Below are 12851 nucleotides of genomic sequence, written 5' to 3'. Positions count from 1 at the left end.
ACTTCATCATTGATCCCCTCTATGGTCTGCCCAAAGAATGCCCTCTCAGGGCTCAGGTTGTAGCCAGAACCTCTCTCTCGGCAGGAGCCCACATCCATCTCCCTTATGACCAGGGATTTAGGCTAGCAGACCCCTTGCAGTCACTGTGATTCTCTCCAGCAGGTCTGACCAAAAGCCCAGCCCCTACACTTGCTTTCTTTCCAAGGGCTATGGCCAGGGATTATATGTTGCAGATGGATCCTTCACAGCAGAGTACATTTATTTATTTATTTAAGAATGAAAACATAAAAAGGTCTAGTGCATACTAAGTGTACCCAGGAGGAGTCTGGCAGGTCAGAATCCTTCCAACCCTTCAGTAGAGCAGGGTCCCCTTTGGATAAAAGACTCATGTCTGTTTGTTGAATCAAAAACAAGGTTCTTCTGTCAGGATAAACTCAGCCTTTTACATCAAAGGCCCTTTCTGTGTCTCCTTGCCTCTGGCACCTGTCTGAACCAGTATATGCAAACCACCCCAGGGGGCGGTATTTCTCTGGAGCTATTTATAGTCCCAGGAACTGCAGTAATTATGCCCCAGTGTTTTTTGTTTCTGGAGGAGCTTTTGTAACCTTCCTGCATGGAGTGGAATACACTCCCTAGCTCACAATGATCCATATAACCTTCACGAAGTTAATACAGTAGTCCCCAAAAGATACTACGTGTGGCTGCAATATCTGTAACAGAAGGTTTGAGGAGAACCCTGTCAGAGAACATTCCATGTTGACAGCCAGCTTGACTGGCTGCTCTCTCGGAAACACAGAGGGAAAAAAAATCAGTGCTTGCCAACTGAAAAAGGACAACATTAATAAAAACAAGGAAATACAGTTCCTTTCTCTAACTGGAACTATAATGCAATTAAGTTGTGTTTGTCAATTAGGGTTATTTTAATTTAACCCTTAAAATACTGATGAAGGTTGCTCTAACCTCCAGTATTTTGGACTGAGGTGCAAAAGCACTCAAGTACTCCTTTTCGTCCCCTCTCCTGCCTTACTCCAGTTCACACTTCCCTTGACTCGCTTAGAAGACCTTGTGAGCTTTGAAAGAGCCCTTTGACCTTGTACTGGCATTGGTACAACTGCTGCTGGAATACTGTGTCCATTTCTTGTACCCACAGTTCAAGAAGGGTGTTGATAAATTGGAGAGGGTTCAGAGAAGAGCCACAAGAATGATTAAAGGTTTAGAAAACTTACTTTCCAGTGATAGACTCAAAGAGCTCAATCTATTTAGCATAACAAAGCGAAGGTTAAGAGGTGACTTCATTACAGTCTATAAGTATCTACATGGGGAACAAATATTTAACAATGGGCTCTTCAGTCTAGCAGAGAAAGATGTAATGCTCCATGGCTGGAAATTGAAGCTAGACAAATTGAGGCTGAAAATAAGGCATACATTTTTTACGGTGAGAGTACTTTACCATTGGAACAATTTACCAGGGGCATGGTAGATTCTCCATCACTGATAATTTTTAAATCAAGACTGGATGTTTTTCTAAAAGATCTGCTCTTTGAATTATTTTGGGGAAATTCTATGGCTTGTGTTCTACAGGATGTCAGATTTAATGATTGCATTGGTCCCTTTTGGCCTTGGGATCTATGAAGCTCTTGTGCAGAAAGCCACCTCCTCATAAGATTTATGTTTGCAACTAGAAAGCAACAGTTCCCTTGGAGAGCCCATGTTGAGAACCACCTCACAGCATTTTCATTGGTGCTGTCAGATTACTTCTAAGGGAGACTGTCACACCTTTAGATTGGGCTGCACTTTACTGCTTATTGCTTGAATGCACCTCTAAAGAGACTTCTTTGGTGCTTTTTATTAACAAAGAAAACCTTCAAGGTTTGTTCAGGGTGTTAGGTTATCAACTTATTACAAAAGAAAAACTGGACTGAGAATATAGCACACCTTAAAATGAGCCAAAATTCACTTGGAGAGTTGTTTCTGGAGTGAGTTTCCCTTAAGGGTACACTTCTCATTACAGTAAGCCACAAGGAAACTACAGTAAATAAATAAGCTCTAAGTTGTGACATGAACCTAAATGACAAAGCAAAGCTGAAACGCCATGCTTAACTCAGCCAGTTTTGTTAAAGTATGGCAGCCTGTCTGGTATATTAGATCACCCATTGTTTGGAAAGCTCTGTGACATGTAATTGCAAGAAGGTGAGTTACAGTTGGACTTTTTCAGTCTTAACTCTGAATATCCTGGCTTTCCCTAACTTGTCTCTTTACCTTAAACCCATTCTAATATGGTTTCTGGCTGTTTAATTTCCACTATAGGTTGTTTTGCTGTTCTATGGTCTCATGGCAATGTTGACTTAGGTGCTCTCTTTAAAGTGTGTATTGGTGACCTGATAGATTGTAGAAGGCTACTTGGGATACATTGTGATTTAATGGATCACAGTACATTTGGAGAATCTCTTAATTATTCCATTCTTCCTTCACATTGAGAATCTCTGGAGACCTGTCAACATGTCTGGAAATTCTGCAGCCAACTGTCGATGTGTAATTTAGGAAATGTTTGATTATTGATACGATAAAGTGCAATAGGGCAGAGGTGCTAAACATGTCACAATGTGCGCAATAATGGACAAATCTGGCGCAGACCCAGACAATGCAGCAAATGGACCCCAGGCAACAGAACTGATGTGAATCCAATGCATCACTGGGGAGTTGCACTGCTGTTACTCATCCACTGTGTAGTATAGAGTCCAGCTGTGTCAGATAGCAAGCAGAGGACAAGTGGGGCCAGGGCATGGGCAGAGGTGGAACTGAGCAGGGCTAGAGGATCTGCTGTTGGAGGGAACCCTGTGGTCCTCCAACCATGAGAGTGGCACACAAGGCTTACTGAGTCAACAGCTTGAAGTAGTCACTGCAGAGTGGTTATGTAACTGCTCTATGGACTTGCCTCCCCTTTCCCCATTGGTATCTCCCTACGGCCCAGCTTAGTTTCTCAAGCTGCACTCTGGGCTGAAGATTTGGCCCTAAGTTCATGTTCTAAAAACACTTTCCATTGTTTCTTGAGAACAAGTTCATTTACGTGTCCCCCTGCTCCCAATAATGTATTTCTTTTAGAGACCTTTTGTTTTCATAGGTCTCTAGGGATTTCCAGCCCACCTAATGGACTGCAAGGTTTAAAGATTAAAAAGCAGTTGTTTGTAAGTTGAAGAGTTGGGAGTGGCATGAATATCTGAAATTAGAAAACCTTTGTTGGCTTTCTCCATAATTAGAAAGATAGCCAAACACTTTTATAATAAAAAGTGAGATTTTAAAAGTGAGTGGCAAGTGTCAGCCATGGGTAAGTTCTTATGGCTGAGTTATAAACCCCAAAACATGTTTATAATGGAAATGTTGACACAGCCTTGACTGTAGCTAGCTACTACTACTAGCATACAGCATGTAAACCTCTTCAGTTTAAAATCCAGGTAGAGATTGGCATTGTCCTGTACATTTCAAAGCCAGTGTAAGATGTTAACTGTCTTCTCTCTCTCTTAGACTGCAACAAGTTTCAAAATGTACATTGAAAACTGGAACATTCAGACAGCTGCCTGGCTAAAGCGGTAAGAACAGTAAAACAGTCAGTTGCTGATGAGATGCAGTTACTTTTAGGTAGTAATGTTGGCTAGTAATTCTAACTGGTGAATCTGATAAATATACAACAGCCTCTCGGTCTCTTTTATTTCTCCCTATGTCTGTAAGAACTTGTGTGCTATTATGTTTTTGGTGCTCTGAAGTTTTTATTGCTACATGTTTGGAATGACCACATTTGCTCATAAGCAGCGAAGCCATGAGTGAGCTATACAGGTCTTCCTACATAACATATTTATAGCACCTCTCACTGTCCATATTTTGTCTTTGTTACCCATTTGTATTATTTTGCTAAGAGTTTATCATATTTTCCCTCTCTCTCCCTTGCACTTTAAATCAATTAATTACTATTGGAGATGGGCCTGAATTGGGTATAAACTCCTCCAATTGGAACTTTGGGAAACCTTGGTCCTGATTCAAACTTCATAGCCTCAATATAATCTGTTGCAGAGGCACCAGTCGCCCCATACTTGAGGTGCCAATTTAGATCTGTCTTTATAGTATGCCAACTTGAGATAGTATCAGAGAGGTAGCCGTGTTACTCTGGATCTGTAAAAGCAGCAAAGAACCCTGTGGCACCTTATAGACTAACATACGTTTTGGAACATGCATCTGACGAAGTGGGTATTCATGCATGAAAGCTCATGCTCCAAAACATCTGTTAGTCTATAAGGTGCCACAGGATTCTTTGCTGCTTCAACTTGAGATACAGAAAGTAAATTTTGTCCAACACTAGGAAATTTGATTTCAGACTGTTATCACTGTGACTCACTGTAAATAATAATATGAATCTGAATTTTGTAGCTCAGTCCTTTCTCTGGATACTGTGAAAACAGTGCCTTTGGTATGTGAAAAGTCCAGTTCAAGTCAATTGATGTGACCCCCAAAATACAACAGTTTATATAATGTTTGTCCTAACTGTATTTGGTGTAAAAATACAGATCTGAAAAACCTGTTTCTATTTTTCTTTGTGAGTGAAGTAAACATAATGTTTTTGAGTAAATAAACTACCATGATAATTTCTTAGGACCACTGCATGTTGAGTTAAAACTCAAATGTTGCAAGATTCTTAGGGTCCTGTTGCTGTGTTTCTGAACTATGCACATGGAACCGTTCACCTATGGCTTGCTTAGCTGCTAGTGTAAATCAGCATAGGTTCTTTGATTTACACTAGCTAAGGGACTGGCTCTCTGTGATGTAGGGTACGGGCAGTGGCTGTATAGTATTCTGCCTAAGGAATATTGAAATAGAAAAGGAAGTGTGGGTATGTCGCTTTCATCCTCTCACCCACTCTTGAATATCCATCAAGTTTCTCAGGATACCTACAGAATTCCAGATGGGAAAATGCTGGCCTGGTAAATGAGAACCTGCCTTATGCCATATTATATAGAAAGAGGGCATAAATAATATGGCATAAGGTGATTTCTCATTTACCATGGCTATATATATTGGTTTAAATTCCATGATGATTAATTAAGTCATGAGAGAATGCTTTACTCGTGCAAGTAATTCAGTTGACCCTCATGTAAATGAAGGTTTGCAGGACTGGGCCTCAGATATATGAAGGAGATCAGAATGGAATCTTTAAGATTCAAGGAGATCTGCAGTGCAATGAATATTTGTTACTTGTTCAATCTGCTGTTTTCTGTTTGTTTCATTTCTTCCCAGTGTTTGCTATGACAGGGCTCCATGGTACCCCACAGCCTTAACATTTATCCTGTCAGCGCTGTGGCATGGTGTCTATCCTGGATATTACTTTACATTCGTTACCGGAATCCTTATGACATTAGCATCCAGAGCAGTATGTAGCCTTTATTGTTCTCTTCAGAGACTTGTATGAGATTACTGTAAAGCTTTCACTGCTAGGTGTTTATGTACCCTTAGACATTCTGAACCATTTTCATCCCTGGCATAATGCCATTGACTGTACAGGAGGGGTGAATCCACTTAATACCTTTTTCCTTTGAGGTGATCCTCACTGAAATGTTGATCTGCACTGCAATATTTATAGGTGCTTCCTTTAATTACAGCCAGCCATTGCTCTTATTGATTCAGCATAGCAGGTATTGTGATGCTGGACTTGGCTACAGTCACGGAGAGAGGTGAAGGGCCGTGCAAAATGCTAGTGGTCCGTCATACACTTTGCACATAGGTTCATTTGTCTCATAATTGATCTGGTCAGATAGAAAGAGCCTCCATCTCATCTGTGTATTGTGATAATTCTGTGTAAAGTACAGACCTCATAGATTGGATTGAGCCAACAGTTGGTTTCAGGCTGTATAGGCGCGTCCTTGTAGACCACATTAGTTTCTACAGAATATGTACTTTCATTTTTAACAAAAGAAAAGCTTCTGCCCTTTATGGTTGCAAAAAAAAGAATTGTGAATGAGTCCCCAGTGCATCTAAATCTGCAGATAGATCACACAAAATAGGATGACTGAGAACTTTGAACTGGCTTCATTCTTTGCAGCAAAGTGTTAACTTTGAAGCCTAATGAAAATAATTTAAATTTTCCAGCATTAGTAACTATATCTGTGCTGGTCATTCTAGTGGAAACATCCACTGTGAAAAGATTGGAGAGCACCATCACTTTTACTCATAGTCTGACCTTGGGTATATATCCATATCAGTTTGACAAGTGAACAAAGCTGGCAATCAGTAATAGTTACCATAATACTGTACCACAATAATACTTTGCACTTTATTTGCCCCTTTCGTATGAGGAGGCATTCCACAGATTAAAACAAATAATCCACCCCCCAAAACGTCAAAAAAAAAGAAACCCCGCCCTCCAAATAAACCAACATCTGTAGAAATCCAAAATGCTTGCAGACATAATCAGCTGCTAGAGAGTGTAACTCCTCTCTCTGTTGTACATTTTATAAGCAGTGGTCCGATTCATCCGAAAAGAACAAAATTGCCCATAGATGCCCATACAAGAGACAGCCTGGTCCTCTGGTTATTGAACACAGGAGATCTGGGATCTATTCCCAGTTCTATCACTGACCTGCTATGGGACCTTGGGCATGTCATTTAGGCATTTGCATGCCTCCATTTCCTCTCCCACTTTTATTCTGGCCTGTCTATCCAAACCGTAACCTCTTTGGAGCATAAGTATGTGGTATGTTGGGGCCTCTAGGTATCACTGTAATACAAATAATAATGGATGAGGAGTTTAATAGATGTGAAGTGAGTCCGCATGTCTTTACTAAGAAATTTTGGGGTTTTTGTTAATCCCCTTCTCCTTGATTTGTAGGTAAGGAACAATTACAGACATTACTTCCTCTCTTCAAAGCCACTCAAGGTGATCTATGACATTGTCACGTGGTTTGTCACTCAACTGGCTGTCTGCTATACTGTTGCACCTTTTGTTATGCTGGCTGTTGAGCCCACAATTAAGTTATACAAGTAAGTTTCCTCCTTTTAACTCTTAAACTTGTATACCATAGATCTGTAACCATTGGGCTTTGTTTAATAAGCCAGCCTGTGATGAAAGCTGATTAGAATTTTGCCATCATTAAGAGGGAATCCAAGCAGGTTATTTAATAACATGAGGAGCGATTTCATCTGTAGAACTTGATGAATTCATTTAATCATGCTAGAATAATTTTCCTTTTCTTTCTCAGTTTAGTTTAGTTCTTTTTTTAAATTCTTATTTGACTGGACTTTCCATGCTAATTATTACCAAGACCAGAGGATGGAGTGGGTAGGAATGAAATTAACCTTATATTGGGAAATATCTAGGTGAGAAAGCAACTAACATCCAGTTGTAAAATACTCATGAGAAGGGATTCTGAATTGATCAGCAGGAGATAAAGAAGATACATGGCTGATTCATTGTGTATTAAAATCATTTTGTTGCTTTGCACTCTTATTTTATGTGCAGTTACTTCTGTATTTTAAAAATGAGAAAGGGGTGGTTCTGAAGATTACATATAGTGAAGCATAAAATGAGTTGAAAAGAAAGACTTGACTAAATTACTTTACTTTTCTTCCCTTTTTTGGTAGACCTTTGTTAAACATAGAATAACAATTTCTGGCTGAAAAAAAGAGATATTCCATTACTTTGTCATAAAAGACTGAAAACTGTTGTTCAAAAGAGCAGCTGTGAGTGAGTCTGTTTGAGGGATTTTGAATACTGTCTTTTTTAAAAAAAAAAGAAAATATTTAGCTAAGTTTTCTCCTTACTTAAACACAACTATTAAAATGCTAACACCAATCTGAAGCTTGTATGAGTGTTGGCAAGATTCATTCCCAGCTGCCATTTTAATGTCTCATTGTTCTGTCTTTAGCAACGGCAACAAATAAAAAAAGATAAGGGCTATCTCAGTGTAAAAATATTGAATGTGACAAACTCATGGACACTTAAGAATTTGCTCAAAGGGCAAAATTTTGCCCTTTTTGCCAGCAAAGGCCATTTGAGGTGACAAAATACCAACATCTTAACCTAAGTTCTGTTAATAAATATTTGTGAAGAGATTGCTGTTACCATGCCAATACCTGCGAAGGAAAAACTGTCAGTTTAAGTTTAGCACAGCTGTGACCATAGATGGTACCTACACATTTTGGTGTGTTTCACTAACTCAGCACAGGAAGGTAGTGTATGAATTCATGGGATTTTCAAACAAGGCGATTGAGCTAAGTGCAAGGTGAGTGTGTGCCTTTGGAGTAGGACATTGTGGACACATCTGTGGGGTCAGGCACCTTACAGGGATTTTAGAACTATGAGGGAAGGAGCATAGCAGGGGCACTGCCTAAGTGGTCAGGTGCTGGACCCATGCACAGCTCCCTGGCCTTCCTCAACCCATACTCTATGGGCCCACCAAAACAGGTGTCCCTTTTTCCAGCTGCTCACCCTGAACACCATCGGTTATAGAAGTAAATATATGGAAGATGTTTTTATTTTATATTGTGCCATTCTCTCTCTAATTATGATGTATTTTATTATGATTATTATATTGTATTAATGATGAGCAAACCTAAAAAATGTTCAGAGTTTTAATTAATTTTAGATAAGCAACCAAAAGTTTGGCTGGAAGCTCTTCTGTCCTTCAGTTGCTGGTGCCATTTTTTCAGGCACAAGTTGTGCTTGCTCAAAAGGGAAGCTTTCTGAAAATGTGTCCCTGTACATTCTTTAACAGTGAGAGATAGGCTGAGAAGGCCACATTTGAGTTTCTCAAACCATAATCATGGGTAGTTTGCCTCTGAGTCCATTTCACCTGAATTGTCAAAGTTTGGGACTAGGGATTTGGAAAAGGGTTCTGGGGTTGGCCCCTTGTCTAGTAACAATATATGGGAAAATACTGGCCCTGTTGATATCAATGCCAAACTTCCGTTGACTTGAGTGGGTTTGGATGTCTCCATAGTATAGTGCAGGGGTCGGCAACCTTTCTGAAATGCTGTGCCGAGTCTTAATTTATTCACTCTAATTTAAGGTTTCGCGTGCCAGTAATACATTAACATTTTTAGAAGGTCTCTTTCTATAAGTCTATAATATATAACTAAACTATTGTCGTACGTAAAGTAAATAAGGTTTTTAAAATATTTAAGAAGCTTCATTTAAAATTAAATTAAAATGCAGAGCCCCCCGGACCGGTGGCCAGGGCCCAGGCAGTGTGAGTGCCATTGAAAATCAGCTCGCATGCCGCTTTTGGCACGCATGCCATAGGTTGCCTACCCCTGGTATAGTGTGACATACTGCTGTAAAATCCAAAGGCATAAAAGCCTGTCATATATAAGTCTATCAGGTGCTCTGTTTTATATCTAAACCTCTTCAATCTGATGGAGCTGGTTGTAGTGCTGAACTAATACAATTTGCAGCATTCGTATGTATGTTATCTCTTTCTCTTTTCGTTTCTAGGTCAATGTACTTTCACGTGCACATTCTAAGCCTCCTGCTGCTGCTGGTCCTACCAATCAAATCTCGAGACCACACCATGAGGCAGCTTCAGAATCAAGTCACATGCAATTCTGTTAAAAACAAGAAAGAAAAATGATACCTCAAAGAAAAACCACTGATATTGGAAAGTGAAGTGTCATACCAAAAACAAAAGGGAGAAAATAAAAAGACAATGACATTGTTATTGCTTAATTTAAAACGCTTTGGAAAGGACAGACTGGAGCTTGGCTGACTGTATTCCAGATGACTCAGTAACAAAGATTTAGAGGCTTGAGGAGTAGTGCTTATGATTTTATAAATACAGGGACTATTTTTATGGCGTGCTTTTTTATATATTTAATTTTTTCACATGTGCAGATGTTTTTGATCTTTTACAGAAATGTATATTTGATAGATAAAAATTTTGAGATTAAGAAAATAATCATTAAAAAAACCTAGCAAGAATCAGATCAGCAGCTTAGCAGACTGGTGCTCTAGGCTGCTGAGTCGTTGGCTTCCTATCCTGGCTACTATGGCCAGAGTTGGCTCTGGGATGTAGAACCACAAAACCTTGACTCCTGAGACTGTTGGCATTTACTCCAACAGGAGGAGGAGGGCCACAGCGCAGGGTGAAAGTGCTTCCCATGTGGTTCTGAAGAAGGGACCTGCTGCCTGAGTTCAGCAGCTTGGAGACTCCTAATTGCTCTGAGTGACACCTGCTGGTGTGAGGGCAAATTAGTCACTTGGAAATCATTCAAGTAGATTTCTGTGAACATCAGCCACTGGATTGGCCAAACTAAAAAATATATATAAAAGGAAAAATCAGAATATCCTACAACACGCAGATTAAACTTCGCTAGCCGAGGCTACGTCTACACTACAAGTGCTCCAGTGGCACAGCTACAGCACTGCAACTGACCCTCTGTGCTGTAGTGTAGGTACTTCCTACAGCGACGGAAGGGGTTTTTCCATTGCTGTGGTGAATACCGCCCCTTGAGAGGCAGTAGCTAGGTTGACAGAAGAATTCTGCTGTCAACATAGTGGTGTCTACACCAGGGCTTAAGTCATTTTAACTACGTCTCTCAAGGATGTGGATTTTTCACACCTTTGAGTGACATAGATTGACCTAAGTTTTAGGTTTAGACCAGGCCTGAGAGACAGAGATAATTGGGATGTGACTGATGTTCAGCACTACCCTGCAGCTTTGGAGTGATATGTTTGGACACGATACTTTTATGATCAATATAACATAGTAGTAGGGAAACCTCGCAGATTTAGTGCTTTCAAACTGTCAGTCACAGATCAAAAGCTGGAGGAAGGGTTGGGAATAGATCAGCTTGTTCCTCATAATATTATGTATTGGCAAGTAGGAATTTTGTTCACACAAGGATAACAGTCCATTACAAATAAAAATAAAAGAGTACTATACAAGAGAAGGATTGTGATATGATCAAGGGACTGAGAATCAGCAGCTCTGCTTCTGACTCACTGCGTGATCTTGGGCAAGTCACTCAACCTTTCTATGTTTTAGTTTCCCCATCTGTAAAATGGGGATAATAATACTTACCTACCTCACAGGAGTGTTGTGAGGTTCTGTTAACTTTTACACAGCGCTTTGAGAGAGCAGGATGAAAAGTGCTATGTAAGTTTAAAAACTAAATATAGTCAGAGAGGACCTCTTAAAGGAACACATGAAAACATGCACCAAATAATTCTGTTATATATCTTTAAATGTTTTCTAAGTTGGTTTTCTCAGAATCATTTAGAAATGAAGCAGTTCCCTTACATACCATTGATTTTTCTCATCTGTCTGAAGTGTAAGTGAACAAAGAGTCTACCACATTTATTTTATTTTAATTTTTGTATCAGAACAAATTCAAATTCTGCAGAATCCTTACTATGGGGAGAAAAATGTAAGAAACCAAAACTGAAGAATGTAAACAGTTTCACTTTATTTTTCTTGACGGACTGATTTTGCTTTTCTCCCCTCCACCAGCCTCCTTTTCTCCCTCCCCAACCCCCCGAATTCCCAACAGCCTTTTAATATAATGTCTATTTCATGGGAAAGTGTTTTTGGTGATTTCTTTTGGAGAAGAGATGGATTACTAAGATTGGTCTGAATAAACAAACTGTTTTTTGTCAGTGTGTGGCCTTATTAATGGGAGGGAATATGAAAATCTGGGGAGAATGAGCCTGTGTCCCATGAAGCAAAGTGAAAGATCATTACACGTATGGCGGGAACTAATCACATCTCTCAGTCTCACATTTTACAAACACAGTGTGGTTCAGATGCTGCTGCTATTGAAATCCATGCTAAAAACTCCCATTTATTTCAATGGGAGCAGGATTCATCCCTAAATTGGTTTATTTTTTTGTCATTTTTTTTTGTTCTGTTGTTTAGTATTACATCTTTTTATTTAAGAACTTGTTGTGACATTTCTGTGGTGTGGTGAATCTATTCCTACATAGCTAGATCAAACTCTACTCAGCCCATACAGGAACTAGGACGTTCTCCTTGCAAAATTTCCTTGGCATTCTTCTATCAGAGAGGGGGTGACATTTGTGGAAATAAGAAAGGTCTTAGCTCAAAAACCAGCCAATAAGCAGGAAGACAAGGTGAATCCTTACAGAGGCCTTGTGTCCCTGCGTGGTTTCTGGATACCCATCAGATCCTCTCCTTCTGCTTCTTGGCAGTAAGACTCCAAATTTGCTGCACTGGCAGGGCTGCTGCAGCTGGCCCGACCAGTGTTCCTTCTAATTTTTTCCACCCATGTGTGGAATTAATTTTGTTATGTGTCACACATCACCTCCACATTGGTACACATAACAATATTCATGTGGCAGGGGTGGGGCTGAGGGGTTCAGAGTGTCGGAGGGGACTCGGCTAGAGCCGAGGGTTAGAGTGCAGGCTCTGGGTGGGGCCAGGGATGAGGGGCTCAGGGTTGGGTGTTGGGGGTGAAGGCTCCAGCTGGGGGGGTGGGCTCTGGGGTGGGGCTGGGTATGAGGAGTTTGGGGTGCAGTGGGGCTCCCCGGGGCTACGGTGGGGAGAGAGAGGACTCCTTCCCCCCCCCAGTTCTCTCTTCCCACAGCACCTGGGCTGGGGGGGGAGAGACACTTATCTCCCAGCCACAGCAGGTCCGGGCTGGGCTGCGTCTGTGCTGGAAGAGGGGCACCTGTTCCCTGGCCGCAGCAGGTCTGGGGTTGAACTGAGTTGGGGGCGCCTGTCCCCCAGCCATGGCAGGTCCAGGCCGGGCTGAGTTGAGGTCTGGGGAGGGGTGCCTGTCCCTCAGCTGCAGCAGGTTTGGGGACAGGGAAGGGCACCACAGCAAGTCCGGGGCTTGCGGGGAGGCATCTCTCC

The 12851-nt window shown here is 40.9% G+C and overlaps 1 protein-coding gene across 1 annotated transcript in view; it reads left to right on the top strand.

Annotated features, from left to right (window-relative positions):
• MBOAT1 (membrane bound O-acyltransferase domain containing 1) overlaps nt 1-11635 on the top strand; it is an 82956-nt gene extending 71321 nt beyond the window's left edge. The window contains exons 10-13 of the mRNA XM_030552522.1: nt 3523-3587; nt 5284-5416; nt 6872-7023; nt 9476-11635. Coding sequence (XP_030408382.1) covers nt 3523-3587; nt 5284-5416; nt 6872-7023; nt 9476-9611 — 486 coding nt within the window. The 3' untranslated portion in view covers nt 9612-11635. The remainder of the gene's footprint in view (nt 1-3522; nt 3588-5283; nt 5417-6871; nt 7024-9475) is intronic.
• Nucleotides 11636-12851: the final 1216 nt, after the last annotated feature.

The sequence above is a fragment of the Gopherus evgoodei genome, chromosome 2 (assembly GCF_007399415.2).
Source record: "Gopherus evgoodei ecotype Sinaloan lineage chromosome 2, rGopEvg1_v1.p, whole genome shotgun sequence".
Classification (NCBI taxonomy): domain Eukaryota; kingdom Metazoa; phylum Chordata; order Testudines; family Testudinidae; genus Gopherus; species Gopherus evgoodei.
Note: the sequence above shows the minus strand (reverse complement) of the source record. Positions and strands in the feature narration are given on the sequence as shown.